Genomic DNA, 21,119 nt, shown 5'->3' on the forward strand with positions numbered 1-21,119 from the left:
ATTGCACTGGATTATAAACCGTGGGTGGCCACATAGTAATATGAGATATTTACACAGAAAGATGAGATGAGACTTTTAATTAAATGCATATGGTAACAGAAACAAATACATACTGCAAATGCTTTCTTTCTGAACAGTGCCTGTAACACGGCTGGTAAAAAAAAAAAAAAAAAAGACAGTAGCCTACTAGGAAAAGTCATTGATCGCCTTCAATTTAAAAGCTGCATCATACGCATTTCTTCGTTTGTTTTCCATGTTGAGGGTGAGTACAAATGACCGATTTACAATAATTTAGTCGTGTAAGTGTGTTTGATTTATCGTACAATTTCAGTGGACAACTGCGAACTATTCCTCAACTGCATTGGTCTAATGTTACAGGCAAAATGTTTTTGGCGACATGAAAAAAACAAAGAAAAGAAAAAAGCATATATTAGCCGCACCGTATTATAAGCCGGGGTGCTCAAAGCCTCAAAGTAGTGGCTTATTGTCCGGAATTTACGGTATATGAAATGTGTATTTTCTGATGTTTTTGACGACTGAGCACCAACATGCGGGTTATTCTACACAGTCCAGTCTGTGTTTCTGAAACATTTGAGATGCAGGGAAAATGTTCACATCTGTGGACAAATGTTTACATATGACTTAGCTTTTCTTTGTTTTGCACGGTTGCCTCGCAGCTCCTGGATCGAGTTTCTTTAATCGTTTTCACTGTGGAATCTCTGCACGGAAGTGATATCTGTGGTCCACGTTTGGATGATGTTTATTTCTGTGCCGGGACGATGCTGATGACAGCTGATGTTGCTCAACATGCCAGAATGTCTTGTCTGACTCGAGTTAATGTGTTGGTATCATGCTATGAGGGGTAGTTACTCATTAACTAAATCCCTACAAATCATTAGACGGACAGAAAGGGAACACCACCTAACGGTCAGAGGGGACCCGAAGAGCAGCTGCCCTTCCTCGAGGAGATGAAAGCCTACAATGTCCGCTCGGGGCAGACCAGGAAAACGCTGGTCTCACACGGGGGGGGGGAAGGAGTCTGTGGCGACCAGCACCAACAGAGGATTCCTTTCATGCCACGGTGATCTGGATTTGGTCGGAGCTCTGGCTCTTCATTCTGCACAGTTGCACTGTATGGCCGACTTTCCCTTCAAGTACCACTTTGTATCTGGTTTAGATATGTGGTCCATTTCTGGGACAAAAAAGTCTAATTAAAGAGATACTCGGTGCCATTGGGAAAGTCTTGATCCACCCCTCATTTCTTGATATTTTGCTTCCAAAGAGCCAAACTATCTTGTAAGCTTTTAAAGTGGTCTGAAGCAGTAGTTCTGAAGGATTTCTGAGGTTTTTCACTCATTTTAAACCCAGCCCTTGTAGATGACCGGTTTTTGAGGAATGTGTTTCTGTGTGTGTACACTAAACACTGACTTATGAATCATTCAAGTAAAAAAAAAAAAAAGGCACCTAACTCAAGCGATCAACCAGTGTTTTGTCTAAACATAGCAGACAACTTATGAAAGAACCTATTCAAATAGTATCTGGTATGAACAGCCTGTCACAAAGTCAGTTCAGTTGCATCTGGAAACGTGTCCCGGCATCGTGTGCGGGGTGTCCTTAAAATATCTGATGAAGCTGGACCTGGTGGTGAGCCCATGGAAGGGTGGCTGAGCTGTGCCAAATGACACAAGAAGTGGACTGAAAATCAGCGGCAACAGGTCTGATGGAGGGATGAATCCTCCCCAGAGCCCGGAGCTCAACATCACGGAAGCAGAACTCTGGACTTTGCCTTGTTTTCTGCATCTACATTTATATTTAGGGCTGGGAAACGATTAAACTTTTTAATCTAATTAATCACATGATTTCCCTGATTAATCACGATTAATCGCATTTGTACGCCAAATCCAAAAATGAGTCCAAAAGTAGGGTATAGCTTTTAGCATTTGGTTTTATTGTAAATGTGCTGCCATATGAATGAAAGTGCCATAACATTTGTTGTGCAAACACACTTTTAACATCAGCATCTTTCTGTAGTTTTTATGTAGAAGCCTCGCTCCACTGTCTGTTTCCTTGAATGACTTGCTGCTATCAGTTGTGTGTTTTGCCTTTAAGTGATATTTTAGACTGGAACTACTACGCTGAGAAGACAATTCAACTTGGCAGTGTTTACAGATGACTTTGGTTCTGTCTTCCTGTCTCTCTGAACTTTCCAAACCTGCGTTAATGCGCGATAAAATATTAATCTGCGTTAAGTAATTAACAAATTAACGCGATAGAAACGAGTTAACTCGCCCAGCCCTATTTATATTAGAACATGTTTTTAAAAGCTGCTGCATCTGTTTCCTGTTTTTTTTCTGTTTGCAGGACATAAAAGAGAAGAGTGGGTGTCTCAACAGTTTTGCACAGGAATGCACATTTAAAAGTTGAAAAGTTAAGAGCCAACACAAAGCAGAGGCTGGTTCTGGTATAATAATGTGGACTGTTTAACACTCCAGTAAAAGGAAGAATCAATATTTCATAACAGGCAAAGTTGCTCATTCATAATTGCTCCCACAGAGACTTCCCGTACGACGGGGAAACATCCGTTCTGTTCCACTGCCCCTTTGTGTCTCTTTGAGTTAGGGGAGAAGACAAGGCATCAACTCCAGCCGTCTTCTCCAACCTGAGCTCAGCTGCCAGAGCTGTGTACCCTTTCCCACGAGTGGAAGAAAGCTAAAGCACAAACATTTCATTCAACTCCTCAGACAGCTTGGAGATCATTTCCAAATCTGGAAACAACTAAGCCAAAATCAAATCGGTGTATTTGGCTTCCATTAGCAGGGAAAGGAATTTTCTCGGAGGTGGAGGAGGTGATTTTAAACAGTGGTGCCCACAACATGCACGCCACATTGTGTTCTCACATCTGGGAGCAGGTGTTTCCAGTCAAAACTAAAGATGCTCCCATGAAACCGCAGATAGAGAACTATTCCGAAACAGGAGAGTTGTTGCTGTGCCGCTTATCGCAGAACACCACGGGGACAAACCTCCCCGCAGCTGGCAAAGAGAGGGAAGTGAGAGGGCGACATGGCGCGGGTTCGTCTCCTTCCTGTGAGCGGAGAAAATAGCTGTAATAGTGTGGGCTCGTGTTATACAACCGACGGGTGCATCTGAAACCGTTTCCTTCAGCCAACTTCCACCCTGTGGAGAGTGTTGCTCGTCCACTCAAAGAAAGTTAAACGCAAAAGGTCTGAGCAGAAAAGCGCATTCTGGCTCGGCTCCTTTCAACCGACCCGGTGGGGAACCTAAATCTGAGCGACGGCTGCTTCACAGCTCGTCTCTTCCCTGAACCGAGCGGGCTTTGTTGTGGAGAAAAAGGAGCCGGACTCGTCGGGTCAGCCTCTTATTTGGAATTTATTGATCAGACCGTCACAGAGACATGTACATTCTCAGCATGCACGGAAATTCCCTTTGACCTCAGTTTGTGACAATCTTTTATACACTTCTGTATCATTCAATGCGTACGTGGCCCAAACCCAATCTCTCTCACGCACCTGCTGTCCGAGGCCGGCGCCTCATTTTCGCCATTATCTAGACAGAGCTCATCCTAACCTCAAACAATATGCATGATTCGGGCACAACAAGGCACAATGTGTAATTGGACAATGTGTCAAGGCTCTGCTCTCCCACATAATCCCCCCTGAAATCACTTATCAGTGATTTAATAAAGAAATAATCTAAATCTAAAAAAAATCATCACAAATAATTAACACTAAATTATTCTAATAATTCTAAAAAATATATTCTAATAATTCTAAATAAAATGGAACATATTGAATAAATGAAAATACTGCAAAAAAAAAAAAAAAAAAAAAAAAAAAAAAAAAAAAAGGAATATATATGTACCAAATCACCTTAAATGATACTGAATCCAACAATCATTTAAAACCTTTAACATTACCATTAAAACTGTCCACTGTTCGCAGTGCATAGGAGCGAAAAACCCGCTGGCTACTACTTTTGTAACTCATGTTCTTATTCTCGGGAAAATTCAGTACCAAAGGTCGCACTCCGAACAGTTGACTGACACAACTGGCAATGGACATATGAGTGATTAGTTATGACTGATAATAAACATAGAATGAATACACAAACATCATCACATGAATAACTCTTCGCTTCTCGGCTGGCACCACAAACGGTGTTTGCCTGATGGAAAGAGCCTGAAATCTGAAAGCTGAGTAATTCACATGTGCTCTCAACCAGCGTCACACATATGTTTGAGGCCTGCGGCTGTTTTCCCAGAACACGGAGCAGTTTGGGCTCTGGTGTTTGGCTTATCCATCACACACTGGCTCTCAGAGACTGAAGCAGCCCCAGTCCTTCTCTCTTTAAAAAAAAATAAAAAAATCTATCCCGCTCATTCTTCTGCAGTTCTTCCCACACTGAGCAGGAGAATCATCCACCTTTGATCGCTGGGAACTAGAATTACTGTCACCATCCACTCACTTTAGCCACAGAGGAACCAAAAAAAGTCAAGTCAAAACTGTGTTTTTCCTATTTTTTTGGATAGGAATGAGTCAGCAAAGCGGCTGCCACAATGAGAAATTGTCGTCTCGTTGTCAGTAGCAACAAGCTTCTAAATATTTGTGATTTATTTCATTATTTTTAAGCCAGACTGTTTGCCATTTTGGTTAAGGCCGCACATGGAAATGTTGCCGCTTCAAATGTGACGCGGGGGTCGACTATTTTAATGTAAGAGCATCAACAACCAGGAATCTAACGGCGTGACAACGCGTCTCACGACGTAAAAAAGTGGCAGGTCTGGTAATGAATTACAGACAACCCAGAGATAGCTGCAACATATTAGTGGACAAAGTTTCAGGTTTGACAGTCCAAGACTACAACTTTGTGTGCCTCAAGATGTGTTTAGATTGTGTTTAGACTTTTTAGGAGAACTTAAAGCATCAATGTGACACTACATACAGTAGAATAGTACTTTAACTCTGGTCTTTTGGTGTAATTTCCCTCTCTGACTAAACATAATCCTGATATCTATGAGAGCTTGTCGCTCAGAGGTTTGAAGCTATTCTTCTCTGCATTATCGGAATTAGTTTCGTCCTTTATTTGGCTACAGGAGGATTTTTACTTCAACACAGAGATGGAAAACATGATGATATATATATATATATATATATATATATATATATATATATATAAATATATAAAAACACATCGTAGTTCTGACTTATCCCTCTCTAACATCTTGAAAATGCATCCAGATTAATAAAAACAATGATAATAGCCATCTGTTTTGGCTTAAATTCTACTTTGAAACGACTTCATTGCATTGAGGCGTGCATCATATATCATATTAGCTGAATTATCATGTAATTCTGTCTACGCTGGAGTCCTGAAATGTTATAGAGATGTTTGGAGCGGTGGCGTGTGAGAATGCAAATATCTGCAACATTCGCTCTGGACCAACACAATAAGAAGACTCATCTGCTATTCCCAATATGGTGCTTACTTCATGCTAACTTCATGCTAGCATCATGTGTGCGCTCCAGACAAACTTTGGAAATAGACCTGAACCAAACTGTGTACACTCTCCCCTGAAACTCTCCGGCATTCGTGTACATGGACTAAATGCAGTGCAGTACCAATATTAATTTTATTACGGTGATTTAAGGTCAAATAAATAAACAGGAACTGGGACAGGGGTTAATATTTAGAGAAAAAAAATGGAAAAAGATTGTCGTGGATTAATGACGATATTAAAAACTTTGATATTCTGAACGATTCCACTATTTTTCTCACTTTTTTCTGACAATTGTTTTGGGTTTTTTGAGTGTCACTGTTTTCATCACATTCTTGTTAATCTGTGAGTTTCTGTCCACAGGTAACTCCTTTAATCTTACACAATGTCTAAATTCATGACTTAAATCTCAGTATTTCAAAGTATATTATCCCACTTGTCCTTTTTCTTTCCATTGTGACGTTTTTCCCTAAAACTTAGATGGTTGAGATATGCCAAAGTACAGAATGGTGTACCACAATTTAAATAATAGATACTTCAATATTATGTTTGTTTGCTTAAAACAATGCTTCTTAGCTGTTTTAGTTTGAATATTAAGGCAATAAAGACAAGGTAGAAGACATCAAAAGAGAGACGATTTCCTCATAAAAAGGCAGTAAATCATTTTCAGACCTCTCAAAACTCCAGACTGGCTCTGAGATACTTACTATAAAAGGATTTGAAAACTTTCAAACTCTCTTTCCACGCTGACATTCTCCCAACTACTAAAGAATATCTTATGCACAGAAGATGATCCCCCACATTTTAAAATCTACTTTCCAGGAAAAATATTGTCTTATACGGACCCGCGTGGACGAGGGTGGAGAAGGACTTGGGAAACAGGTCAAACGTTGACAGATTGTATGCACACAACTTCAGCGGAGAGGCTTAAATCTCTCAGTCCAGGCCAATCAAAGGACATGGGATGGAATCTTTAAGCCCCGTGCAAACGTTACTTGACAACTTCCCACCAGACAAACTAACACAGTTTTGGCGAGTGAGGTAATCAGCAGGCATAAAGAGAAAGAAAAAAAAATCCCTTCTGCAGACTTTGATATGGAAGCGAGACAGCCGGTTTCAGTTCAGCACATGCTGCGAGGGAAGAAAACTGACTGGGACGATATCCTCAGTAAAATACCAGCTATGCACAAAAACAACAAAAGAAACGTCAGCACGGCTTACTTTAGGGGTCGTAGGGCTGAGCTGAGTGCTTACACACAACATGGGGAAAAGCCTAATACTCCATCTGACAAACACCCTACATACCGATGCGTCTGTGTGTACGTGTGGCTCGCCAGAGGTTAACGACAGAGTTAAGAGTGCAAGATGATTATAAGATTTACAAAGAAAATGTTTCAGCAAAGCATCTTCCTCTGAACTCACACACGACACTGAAGCTGAGGGGAGCTCCTGCGGTTTGCTGGCATTAACATAAGGACACGAACCATCTTACTGCCATGAGGGATAAATCAGAAGCCCACATGAAAATAAAGAAGAGGCAGAATAAAGGACACGACGAGCTCGTCTTTATTGCAGCAGAACTGGACGTCCTTCTTGTTCTGTGGGATTAGGAGGAGATAGTAGCGATGAAACACACATCTGTTGAACATATTTTGAGCCTCAGTTTTCAGGCCTGCTGTGAATTGAGGATTTAAGGCAGGAACCGGAGCTGCAAACAGGTGAGGACGTCCCAAAAGCTTCACAAACATTACCCACGTTCAAACATCCATTTGACCAGTTTGTGATACTCCCAAAGCAATCGGACAGTTATTTTCACGGAGGCGAGCTTCCTCCACTCTGCCCACGTTCCCTCTCAACCTGCCTGGCTTCTGGTAAAGCGGTTTCCCACATTTCCTGAAATAATCTCTCTAGAGTCTTGAGCATGTTTCTCTTGTGGAATGTGAAAACATGGGAAACAAGAGCTTGAATGCGGTTGTATCATCGAGGCATTTTAAGGCTGTGTTGCAACAGGAATCCTCGCATTAGTATTATTAGCCGGCTTTTGGTTCCACTGGAGTCATTAAGTCACACAGAGAGAACAGAGTTATCATATTATACCTGCATTTCAGCGTATTCTAGCAGTTTGAAAGTGAAACTGGTTTGCTTTTTTTTTTTTTTTTTTACTATGAAACATGGCGAAAAATGTTCATTTCTGTCTTTCTTGTCGACTCGCCATCTCATGACCCCTCAGCTTGATCTTGTGATTGGGGGACGAACCCTCAGAAGCCGCCGCCCCCTGCAGCACACTGCCCTGGATTTGAACCAGTAAACTTGGGCTCACATGCCTGCTGGAACTTTTTTATGTCCTCTGGTTCTCACAGCATCCAAAACTCATCTGTAAGAGCCGTGCAATCCAACACTCCCAACTCTGCACAGAGCCAAAACGGCTGTCGGAGCAGAGCAAACGCCTCTTTGTCTGCTCTGTTTCTCAGTGTGATTTCAGCGAGCACATCTGAAGCACGTCATCTGTCGAGTCAAACAGTTGTTTCTCAGAGCTGTTAGTGCAACACGGAGCATCCATCTGCTCCGAGGGCCAAAAAGGAAGGTCAACTACCCCGCGGGGACTTCTCACTTTGGCAGCTTCTTGTTAAGCATCCCCCTTAAAAAATGGATTCCTCAAGTATATCCAACAACCCATGTGAGAAATGATGAAGCCAGGAGTGGAGGTTGTGAAGACTGGACATGTGTGAGACCTTGGCAAGACAATCTCTCCCACTTGCACAGCAGAGGAAGATATACATATATTAAAAATTCAGGACAACATGCCAAGGTCGACACTTTGTTTGCTAACGTAGCACATATGGAAACACCTCGGCTTGGCCAATCTCACTTTGGGCTGCAGCCAGAACAGCATTCTGCCTGCACCCTGAAGTTTATATGCAGAGCTTAGAGCCTCCAGACTCAGACCCAGACAACAATGGTGACAATAAGCACCACCGTGCAAACTTTGCTGCTGCGGTTTGCACGGTGAATCCATCACCCCAGTCTTGTGCACCCTTCATTGGCTCCTTGTCGGCTTTCTGGTGAAATTTAAGGTTTCATTGATTGTTTTTAAGTGTTTAAACTCATTGGGCCCGTCTTATTTAAGTGAGCTGCTGCAGCCTTATGCTGCGTGTACACCAAGAGCGACCTACGCTACCTGAGCCCCGGAAATCATTATTTCTCTATGGAGGGTGAGCTAACTGCGCTACCAGAGCGGATTCCAGCGATTAAACTCAAGCTAACTTTATGGTAATGAGCTATGACGCGGTTCGGCGAAAACCAATGACAATCCACAGATTGTAGGGGTCCGACAATCCGCGGGGTTCGCGGAAACAGACGTGTAAACTTTGGTTCCTATCCAAACAATAGTCGTTTAATCCTGAGACTGTTGCAATTGCCGTGTCGAGTGCTTCAATACAATAGTGTAGTAACCCCACGCATACCTTTCTCACTGCAATTAAGTTTTATTTCTGATTTTATTTCGAATTTAGTTTATTTTTCACAGCTGCCTCTGCTATTCCTGCTCTTCTCAGGTGTACCTAATGTAGTTTTACATAATTTGTAACGTTATGTATATCTTGTATAACAAATTGTAAATAACACGTTTATTCGTGTCCCTGCCCTCTCTTTCCTCATGTTTTTTTCCGCGGGGTGCTGCACAGCCGCGGGGGCCTTTAAGAATTGAACATTCTAAATGTGACGTCACGAGCGAACAAAGCTACCAAAGCAAATTCTCAAGCGAAGCTTCTCCAGCGACCTCCGCTACCAGGTAGCGTAGGTCGCCCTTGGTGTACACGCAGCATTACACTCCACTCAGAGCATTGAGGTCAGCTGACCAGCTCCTGTTGGCTGTTCCCAAAGCTAAAGACCAGAGGTGATGGAGCCTTCTCTGTGGAACAGCCTCCCGTTGTCTGTCAGGTCCTCTCAGTCTTTAGGCCAGTTCAAATCCAGACTGAAAACACAGCTCTTTTCCCTGGCCTTCCACTAGCTGAAATGGAGTTTACCTTGGCTTGCTACTTTTATTGTTATTGTTACTGTTATTGTTATTTTATTGCTAATTTTATCTCAAATTGTATTATCTGTGATGAAGTCATTCTTATTGCTTTTATTGATGACTCTCTTGTGATGCAGTTGCTGTTGTGAAGCACTTTGGTCAGCTGAGGTTGTTTTAATGTGCTATATAAATAAATTTTGAATTTTGAACTGAATAAGTGCGGGAACTGGACGGAACTCGACGAAACTGGACGGAACCGGACAAATCTGGATGGAAAGCAAGCAGTTCTCATAATATTGTCAAGCCCCTGCTAAACTTTTTCACTTCTGTCCAATAATAAAATACATATTCCTTTGATTTGACCAGAATTTATTGATTTCAAATTGTAATCAATAGATGCACATCAAACACTCACTGCATCCAAGCAGAAGTATTACACTTCTAAATGGTTTTCCTTTTAAATGTTTGCCATCGTCGTCACATTTCAGGTAAAGAAATGTAATTTTGAGTCTTTGTACTGCAGTAAAACATGAAAAGAGGTTCAATTTGACCAAATAAGTTTGCAGGAAGCAGCAAATATAATTTCAAAATGTCAAATCCATTAATAGTTAGCTGTTATCGTGCTTGATTATTAAGTTAAGATTTGATGCTGTTTGTGTTTTATGCCATTTTAAATTGTTTTCCATATAAAACAAGAAATGACAAATCATCTCGGAACTGACATTTTAAAATACTTCAAGCACAATCTCTAGTAAGTCAGGCAGCTGGATGGAAAAGGAAGTCGGCGCTGAGCAGCGGCGCTGATGATTCACAGAACAACCTCAGTCTCCAGTCATTTCACATCATCACTCAACCCCCTTTAACCTTTAGCCAAGCTGGACAGGAGCGTGTGTGTCACATTCAATGCTGCAGGTGGAAAAAGCAGCAAACAGCCTTCTATAATACCAGCTCTGAACAGACTCCGATAGAGGCTCGATGATAAACCGGCACAGGCTCCGACACCTTAAGAGCTGAAATCATTTGCTTCATAAACTGAAGAGATCAGTTTGTTTTAGCTTGGGTTTTGGACTATTTAAAAGGAACCGTCTCATCACATTTCGAGACTAAAACCGAGAGATATGCTTCCTCCAGACTAAAACAGACCATGAACACTGTAAACGCTGCATATCTGGGAGGAGTCAAACGGTTTGAGAATAATAGCAATGGCCTATTTTTGGTGGGTGCTGTCTTTCTTTACTGGGTTAAAAAAGCAGCTGAGGTTATCGTACATCTGTTTTCATAAAGAGCCTCTTTTAATAGTTCTGTATGAGACCTAAAACTGCAGCAGCTAAAACCCATCATTCAGTCAATCTATTTTTAAGGTTGCAGCAACAGCAACATTATAAATTGGCTACAGTCACATCTTTAAGTTGGGTTGGTGTTGAAAATGTTTGAATGTTTACATAACTATTGATTAATAATCTAAGAAACATTTACATCCAACTTTCCTTCTGTTCCAGTTGTGGTGTTGAATGATGGTAATAGCAGTTGAAAAAGGGGTTTATGCTCATTTTGAAGCGACTACCTCAAAGCTTTGTTTGTCAGGCCAAAAATGGACTTTTAAAATGCACGAAGACGCGTTAGTTTGATCAAAACTGTATGAAATCTAGTTCCTCAAACCTGAACTAACAAACTAATGCAGCTGGGTATCAAACCCCTTCTGCATGTGTCCGCGCAACTAGACTCAAATGGGCATAAGTGCTCTGTACACGCTCCAAACATCCATCTTTAAGCATCTTTTTGTGAAAACAGGAACGTGTAAGCGTATATTCATACAGCTGAATTACTAGAAAAGCTGCTAAATATATACAGAAATTGAAAATTTGTGGTTAGTTAAAGCATTTCCAGAATGACGCTCTGCTCTAATAAAATCATGTAGTGTTGTTTGACAAAATCCCCCTTTAAGTAACTCAAAGTGAATTGTGTTAAACTTCCATGCAGAATGATGGCCTACAGGGAACATTTACTCACACAGTCCACAGAATCCCTGTATCTGACATACTTTGGTTTGATTGTAGGTCATCCTTTTAATGTCTTAAATGCTTTTAAACTCTTTTAATGACTCTGACAGATTGAGGTAATACCTCTTTTCTTTCCTACCCTTTAAGAGGCGTGAACTGGACGAAACTGGATGAAACTGGACAAAACTGGACGGAGCTGGATGAAACTGGACAGAACTGGATGAAACTGGACGAAACTGGATGAAACTGGACAAAACTGGACGAAACTGGACAAAACTGGACGAAACTGGAAGAAACTGGATGGATCTGGATGGAAAGCAAGCAGTTCTCATAATATTGTCAAGCCCCTGCTAAACGGTTTCCACTTCTGTCCAATAATAAAATACATATTTCTTTAATTTGACCAGAATTTATTGATTTCAAATGTTTTTAATCAATAGATGCACGTCAAACACTCACTGCATCCAAGCAGAAGTATTACACTTCTAAATGGTTTTCCTTTTAAACGTTTGCCATCGTCGTCACATTTCAGGTAAAGAAATGTAATTTTGAGTCTTTGTACTGCAGTAAAACATGAAAAGAGGTTCAATTTGACCAAAGACGTTTGTAGGAAGCAGAAAATATCATTTCAAAATGTCAAATCCATTAATAGTTAGCTGTTATCGGTCTTGATTATTAAGTTAAGATTTGATGCTGCCATTTTAAATTGTTTTCCATATAAAACAAGAAATTACAAATCATCTCGGTGGGCTTTCAGATGTGTTTACAAGCACTTTTGCTTCATATTTTGTGGCTAAATGTTCCATAATTGCAGTATTACCTTCTTAGAACTGCCAAACCCAAACTTTCCAATACAAAAAAAAAAAAAAAAAAATGTGTAAACAACTTTGATACAAGAAAATCATAGGAAGTCACAAAGATCTGATAAAGAGGAAGTATCATCAAAAAGATATGTTCAATATGTAACCATGAAAAAAAAAGGGAGGACTCTACATTTCACAGGAAATGGGAGAGACCAATGGGAGAGGCATGACAGAGACCAAAATACACAACAAGGAAAGGAATCAGCAGGAAACACAAGGAGCACGCACACACACATCCTGTTTGGGATAGTGCCATTCTTCCTCGACAGGAGGTCAAAAAGCCACCACTGCAGCACACCAACCATCTCACACGAGTGTGCTCTTACCGCGCAGACGCACACAGCAGCAGGGTAGCTACGTGGAACTGTACGTCCCAGGAATGTGGACTGGAATGACAAATAACTGATAGAGTCAAGGCTGAGCTCACCGATGCAAACTGAATCCTGCTTTTCACACAAACAGTGGGCCGACTCACGTGATCCGATAAGAATTCTGTGTAACTCAGCGAGCCTCGTGGCTGTGGGAATGAGCTGGAGTGTGTTCGGTGGGTGTGTGTCAGCTGTTTCCTGCATCCAGCCTGTTGTGCTGCTTCATCACTGTGGTCACCGAGTTCAAACAAACACGGGCCAAAACCAAACCCCAGCGCCAGTGATTGATGCCATTAGCAATGCGTTTGCACTGGTAAAAACAACAAAGTGTAAAATGCGTTGTTGACAAAGTCAGCACAATGTCCACAGTTCTTTACCGCCAGCACACTCAGTATAACAGAGTTTGAACGGATAATTACTGTAAATACTTCTCCTTGAATAGAGTGTCTACTGATGCCGTTTGGTCTCCCGTTACAGTGTTGCTGACCAGATTCCCACATTTCAACGGCGAGAATGAGTCAGTCTTTCTTCCCTCAGCGAGCTGCTGTCATGACTCACAGCGTTACTAAAATTTGAGGAGTTTCCTTAAGAGTGTGGCTTCCAAAGGTGGCTGACCACATGCAGAGACAACACACAGAGGTCTTCGTCTAGAGTGCGTGTGGGTGTCAGCGTATCACCGCCTGCTCTCAAAGGGACCAGGTTTTCATCCTTAACATGGCAACAGCTTCTAAAATCAGTGTGAAATTGTGTGTGTTCAATGCGGCAGATGTCAACGTTCACAGGCCACCCAACGTTTGCTTGTTTCAGCTCTGTAAGAAACAACCAAACGCTCTGACAATTAAATTCATTACTGGTGTTCAGTTGCGTTTGGGTAGATCACGCTCAGGTCGGTTTGGGCTGGTGTGAGGGGCCACGGCTCCAGCTGTTTTAGTGACGCAGTCTTCAGAGTTAAAATGAGCTCGCACAGCTGGAAATGCGAAGTAGAAGGCGAGCGTGAAGTGTGAAGTGCTGTATGTATCTTAATGTGTTCGTGATAGCAAAGAGCGAGCGGAAAGGAGCTTACAGGACAGCAAAAAGGAGATGAAGCAGCGACTTGGAACGAATTTACGTAACATAAATTCTGATCAGCTGCACCGTTTGTGGCAGAACTTCGATGCTTCAAATCAGCGGTATCTGGGATACTTTGGCACAGATTCAGCGCCTCTTTCCCGTGAATATGAAGAGGTCATCAATCAGTGTCATGCATGAAAATAACTGTTGAATGTAAAGAGAGAGTCCTTCAGTCTTAAGACAGATACGAGTTCTTTCTACATGGCTCCACCTTCCTTTTTGTTGAGTGCACCATTGTGCTAAACAGACTCTCACGGCAACACATCGATGTCGGCTGTGTGGCCCTCGTTCTGCTGCTCGTGTCGGGTCAAGCAGCTGGTAAAGACTTGGCATTATATGGTTTAGTATCTCTGAATCAAAGATCAGCGTGGGAAACCCACCATCACTGAGGCCATCAGGTGAGGTATCCAAGAGTTGCACAGCAGAGATCTGTTGTTGCTCTGAAAACCATCAGCCCTTTCAATGATTTCTACGCCATAAAAAGAAATGATTTCATGCATGATAAATGCAAAGCTGAGAAATATTGGGAATGCTACCTCTGAGGGCAACGCTGTAAAAATGATTCTCTGGTCTTATGTGCCGTCTGTTAAACTCGATAAAATCAGAGGTTTGTGTGCGATTTAAAGATTTAAAGAAGGAGTATTCTGCTTGTAAGCAACAAAATGATGCAGACACATCGTGCATACGTCGAGTTTCGTTACTCCACAACTATATGCTCCAAATAAAGAGGATAATTCAGTAAAAAAAAGGGGGAGAAATGAATGTGGAATAGTTCATTTTGAGATTAAAAGCTTATTACAGAACTTTAAGTGGCGATCTAATTTAATTTATGTGGACAAGGCTGCCATCAGTCTACATTTATTTGTAATTTTCTGTGAAATAAACAGTTTGATGAACTGAACAGTCACTGCAGCTCTGACTAAAGGTTAAATCTTTCATTGTATTCTCAAGCTGTGAGAGGACAGCACAGATTATTCCACGCGTGACCTCTGGAAACTTCATCTATTCCTGTAGTTTATTCTCTGAACATCTTTCAGTTTCAGCATGAGTTTGAGAAGCAAGGGTTGAGACATCCATCTCAGGCGGATGACGGGCTTAAATCACTTTCAAGTTCCCATTAAGTCATGTGCGTCTCCAATGCTCAGGGGTTCGTTTCTGTAAAACCACACACCCTTCTCCCTCTTTATTTGGGGTATCACAGAGAGTTCTGAATGTGGGGCATTTTCTTTTGCTGGACGGACAAAGCACTCCCTGTTCACAGCCTCTTAGCAGCCACTTCACACGCAGCACAAGGTGGAAGCCCCGCGAGCTACTCTATTCACCCTTCAGCGCTTCGCCCTCAATGCTGCAGGAGGACTGAATGATAATGACGGAGGGGGAGATAACAGCATGCCTGTAGACATTTATGCTTCTGCAGCTACACGCAAACGTGCCGGATAAATTTCGAATGTCTTACAAGCAGAACTCTGTCAAAGTGGTTAATGGGAGACAATTAACATGGCCAATAGATGATCATTGCATCATGACAAACTGAAGCGCGGCACTGTGCAACTCTTGAGACACTTCTCATTTCTTTGTTGCTTGCCAGGAAAACAGAAAACAGTTGCAGAAGTTAATCTTATGTGCAAACATAAATGTAAATAAATGTTTTGAAAGTGAATATCTGCTCTGAGCTCCTTTATTCTCCAGCACAGTCTGAACCCTCTCAGACGAGCTTTCTGTCCTTTCTTTAAGGAGTCTTCAGGAATAGTTCTCCAGGCTTCTTGAAGGACATCCCAAAGCTCTTCTTTGGATGTCGGCTGCCTTTTGTTCCGTTCTCTGCCAACATGATCCCACACTGCTTCAGTAATGTTGAGCTCCGGGCTCTGGGGAGGATTCATCCCTCCATCAGACCTGCTGCCACTGATTTTCAGTCCACTTCTTGTGTCATTTGGCACAGCTCAGCCTTTTCTCCCCGTTTCCCTTAAGAACGGCTTCATGACAGCCACCCTTCCATGGAGACCATTGCCGATGAGGCACTTTCAGATTATTTCCTTAGTTATTTAGGCCTTCAGGAATCACCTTGTTGGTGCAAAAATAACAGACTGTGACTGTTAAACTGTGATGATGAGCCTAAAGATGCAATTTAATGTTGGTTCTTAGTTTCCAGTTATGTGTAGAAACAATTACAAACTCATCCCTTGAGTTGGGTGCCTTTTTTAATGCTTGAGTGATTCGTAGCTCAGTGTTAAGTGGCTTAATAAACAAAACATTTCCACCTAAATGGTCAGGGACAATGTTTGGACTGAAAAAGCAGCAAATATCCAAAGAAAAACTTTGATTAGACCACATATTTGATCACTCAGAACTTGCCAAATCTTACATTAATCTCATGTTTTCCTTTAGTTGGGAACAATGAGGCGGAAGGTGCCGGAGATCGAATGCTGGAAAAAGAATCTAAACAAAGAATGGCATGAGATATAACGGCTGTAAAAAGAGAAAGAAAAACATCGGTGGAATCACACAAACGCCAATATAGTCGGTGGAATTTGAGGCGTGCCAGATGTGGCATCGGCTGTCCTCCACGATAAGCTACATAGAATGCTCTCTGACTTTTTGGGTCAGGCTATATTCACTCTGATATTGTATAGGCTGGACCCAGCATGACAGAAACCACTAACCGATGGCAGCCGTGCCTCCCATCATAAAGAAAACAAAACAGAAGATGCAGGCCTGTCGTAGAGATGCCACCGCCAAGCAGACACACCCTGACCAGAGTTATAAGTGTATCACCGCACATGCGGAGGCATCTCCGGCTTCAGGGATGTGCACAGGCTTAACACAGAAGAAGGGAGGGATTACAGAGAAAGGACAGAAACATGATGCTGACGCAAAGTCTAAGAATTACTAAGTATTTCCTCGCACTATGGGGAAGTTTCGTGATATTTCAGTGGCACCTGAGGTCATTTCCTTCCTCACCTCCTAGCTACAGGCTTCACTCTCCATGACCCAGTCAACAGAAAACAACACCGGCCTTGAAGGCCTCCGCTAATCTCGTACCCATGAGCAGTGAAAACAACACCCACGATGATCCACCTTTAAGCAAGACAGAGAGCAATAACACCCCCGCATCCAAAGCATACAGCCCAGCCTCTATTATTTAGGCGAAGACATGCTTCATTACAGCAAACACATTAAGACTTCTGCTGGGGCTCATCTGGAAAACACAAACGAGGCAGAAATGAAGATCTTGTGAATGAAAACAACATGAGCTTTTCTATTAAATAGAGCTGTTCATTTCTCAGAGGCAGATTGTGCAAATGAGCTTTTTGACCCCGTTTTAAGACGTCTTCAAACCAAAAGAAGATGCCCCAAATAAGGGGAAACTACAGCTGACCTAAGGTGACTCTTAGTTTATACTGGAGCCAATGAGCTACACAAACATGGGCTTAAATATAGCAAAGGAAGTATGGAAATTCCAGTCCAACAGTCCAACAATGTAAACCAAGCAGAGAGTTTATTATTTGGCCTTCGTTGCTCTTCTAAAGTACCATGTCTGTCTTTTATATACTTTTTCCACTGTAGCTCGAGGAGTTGTCAAGGAGACCGAAGCAGCCAATAGCATCGGGATGACCTCGCAACTGGCTGAACGCCATTTGACAGGATATTGCCTCAAACCTGAAGGAGAGTAAATATGCCTTTTTCATCCCCTTCTCGTGCCTCTTTCGCTTGCATCCGTCTTCCATCAGATTCAATGGACCTCTCTTTCCCTTACTCTCAAACCCTGAAGCCTTTCGAGTCCTCTTTTCCTCCATTAAACCGAAAATCGGACTTTTAGTGTATCCTGAAAGAAAGAAAGACAAAAGCAGTGCAACTCCTCCCCGATTCATGTCCTATTACAGCAAATACTTTTTCTTAGCACTTATTTGACATGTTTGGATTCACTCATGAGTTTGCACAGCCCACACTTCTAATCTATGACATACCACATGGCTGGAGTCCTGTTTGATGTGTCTGAGCTCTTAATGACTTCATTGGATGAGTGGCTGGATTTACCTGCACATGGCAAAAGCCTCATGCTACAGAGAGACAGCCTGATATAGTCAAAGTCCTTCTTCTTCTCTGTAAATGCTCAAATCCTGATATATAACCGATGTAAAAGAAAGGCAATATCACTTAGTATTCTTGTTTTACGGTGTGTTTTTAAGCCTCAAAAGGGAAACTTTGGTAAGAAGAAAGAAACAGACCACCATTCATCCTTTCAGCCAAACACAGCCAGTCGCAACTTGGATGAGACAGATAGACCAATAAAAGGAACCATGGATACTTCAGAGAGCCACACAGTGCGATTTAAAACAGCAACGTCCGTGTGAAAGTGAGAGGAGAAGTGGGAAATGTGGGGCACCATTCTTCACAGCTGTACGGTCTGCGGTGGGTGTATTTCTGACCTGAGAGATGTGGTTGATGGAGGACTCCATGCGCCGCAGCTGCGAGGCCTGGATGTCCAGCAGCTGCAGAACATTGTTGGCTAAGGCATTGATCTGGTAGGCCACGCTGGCCAGGGACTGGGTGGTGTAGGCTTTGGTCTCCTCCAGTGCTTTTCTCTTGTCCTGGGCCTATGTACAAAAAAATACAAGGAGAGAAATAAAATTAAGATTAACCCAGTTACTCTTAATATCACATGACATTTGTATCCATCTTCCGGCCTGTATTCAGGTCAGGTTTTGTAGTTGATTGAGGCCAACAGATCAGACAAGACATCCAGTTGTCCCCCTGACTCTCATTCCACAGATACCACGCTCCCTTTGCAAGAATTCAGAAGATGCAACGCATCCTGCCGCCGCCATGTTGAATGCTCCAAGAACAGAGTGTCAATGTCTAACATTTCTGAACCCAAGAATTTGGACAACTACAATTACACTGAAAATTGTAACAATCAATGTATTAGTCTTCTCTTAATGAGAAAAGACTGAGCCCACCCCCTTGTTTCTTTAAATTTTTCTTTCAACCAGCCAGACTTTCTTGTGTTCTTTTAAAGTGGTCTCAAGCAATAGTTCTCCAATAGTTTCTTTGGACGTCAGCTGCTTTTTCACTTATTTTAGGTCCAGTTCTTTTAACCCGACCCAAACATAGGAATGTTTTTTGCTTGTCAAACCGCTAAACATTGAAGAATTAAAGAAGCACCAAACTCAAGGGATGAACAATTGTTGCATCTACACATTACAGACAACTCAGCAAAGAGCCAAATTTCCCAAAGTTAAAAATCAACACATCATTTCTTTCCAATTCTTTAGCTGCATTAACAAGAAAACGCAAAGATAACACAGTTTGACCTACATAAAGTCGTAGTTTTGCACTAATAAGATGATTCCCAAAGCACTATTAGCTGAAAACCGGGCAAATATATAACTGTACAAACGCTGTTTTTACATTTATATTAACAAACGTTTCAATAAACCACTGCACCAATGAAAATTATATCAACATCAAACAAGTTAGCTCACTAGGTAGTTTGCTAACTAGCTGCTAGGCTAACTCTCTAGCACACTCGTAAACCCGTTTAGGTGCTTCTTCTAAATAAATGTAGGAATATTCCACCTTTAAATATTTGATACTTTCCTGTATATTCTTAATTTTTTTGAGGATAAAGCATTAAGTAATCATTTTTAACTGGTTAGCCTGCTGGCTAGTGAGCTAGCTAACAAGCTTTAGAGCTCAATTGGGTTGACTGTACTCATAAGCTAATGGGCATCCATAATGACACAGAGGAAACAAAAAAGTGTAGGATTTATTGTTTTAACTTAGGACTCCCATTACATACACATACACTTGTTGCACCATAGTCAGTACAAACATGCTCCCACCATATTATTCTTAAATGACATTACACTGTAGCCAGATAACCAGACAAACTGCAGCAATAACTAGCTCTCGAGAGACACTGCCCTTTGAAACAGACTGGCAGGTTTCAACTGAGCCATTATGTTTGATCACTGTAGGTCCTGTCCTGTGCTGCCAACTCATAAAAAGGAGTCCAAAGAGCACTGCCTAGAGGGGCAAAATGGCCTTTGATAGCAGCCTGCTGCAGCAGGAGATGGGTGGTGCTAGCAGTGGCTGACCGGCTGATTATTAGTGGTTGTGGTTTGGAGGCAAAACAGATGAAAAAGAAACATGTGATCACAAGAAAACAGACATAATCAAAGTATATAATCATGTCAACTAGAGTCTGTATCGATTCCCAATATAGAAGCAATCTGTAAGTCTAAAACCTGCTGATTCAGAGAGCTTTTTTGGTATTTAGCCCCAGCTGGGTGAAGAAGCCGATAGTGTTAGCTGTGTTGAGCAACAGCAGCTTCAGGAAGGAGGAGATTCCTCCAAAGGGCTCGGTGCAAACGGCCATCTGTTGAAATCATTTGTGCACATGCAGATTTTGTAACAGCTGGATGAAAACACACGAAAAAACAAAAACAAACAAACCGACATCATTGTATCCATGATGGCCATTTAGTAAACTGCCCGAGGATGTCGTTTTAGCCGTGTAGGGAGATCCAAAGTGATTCCTGAACAACTCATGCTCACCTGTGCAGAACTGCTGGCCTACATATTACAACTGCAAGTCAGAAAACAGCTTTATTTATTTAGCTCTATATGAGAAAACTATGTCTTGCTACTGCTGGCTGAATTCAATATCCAAGAAAAGAGGTTACGAATAACGGCTGTGATTTTGCAAATGCACAGTTTTCCAGATATATTGCTGGACACAAAAAGAAGGATAATAAGTCTGAATGAGATAGTTGTTTTCAAACATTAAACATTGACATTTAAGGCAGTCTAAGGACGTCCACGTTCTTTACCAGCTGCACCATCTGGCTTCAAGTCATTATTTTGTCTCACAACTGAGTTTTGGGTAAAAGCAGAAGTGAAAAAACACTTTGCCTTGCACAAGCATTTTGGTATCAGTTTCTGAAAAACCAGGCCTAATAAAAATGACACAAGGAGGACTTTTTAAAAACAGCCTGCAGTCTCGCAAACACTAACACAGGGGCAACCACGACAATGATTTGGACCGATTGTGTCGAGAAGCCGACACACTAAGTGGAAAGGGCTGGAAATGATCTTTAGTCCCTGGTTGTTCACACAACATCCAGAGCTGCACAGCACACTTGAGAGTCATTTCATCTTCACACTGGAAGAGATAAATAGATGTCATAAATTTCAGCTTTGTTTTCAACCGTTTTTTTTCTGAATAAACTCCTCTAAGCTGACGCGAGG

At 41.8% G+C, this 21,119-nt stretch overlaps 1 protein-coding gene across 6 annotated transcripts in view; it reads right to left on the bottom strand.

Moving 5' to 3' along the window:
- abi1a (abl-interactor 1a) overlaps window positions 1–21,119 on the bottom strand; it is a 51,107-nt gene that overhangs the window by 21,222 nt on the left and 8,766 nt on the right. For all 6 annotated transcript variants that reach the window (XM_075452425.1, XM_075452424.1, XM_075452426.1 and 3 more), the window contains exon 2: window positions 18,296–18,463. In XM_075452425.1, coding sequence (XP_075308540.1) covers window positions 18,296–18,463 — 168 coding nt within the window. The remainder of the gene's footprint in view (window positions 1–18,295; window positions 18,464–21,119) is intronic.

Source organism: Odontesthes bonariensis, chromosome 20, assembly GCF_027942865.1.
Source record: "Odontesthes bonariensis isolate fOdoBon6 chromosome 20, fOdoBon6.hap1, whole genome shotgun sequence".
Taxonomy (NCBI): domain Eukaryota; kingdom Metazoa; phylum Chordata; class Actinopteri; order Atheriniformes; family Atherinopsidae; genus Odontesthes; species Odontesthes bonariensis.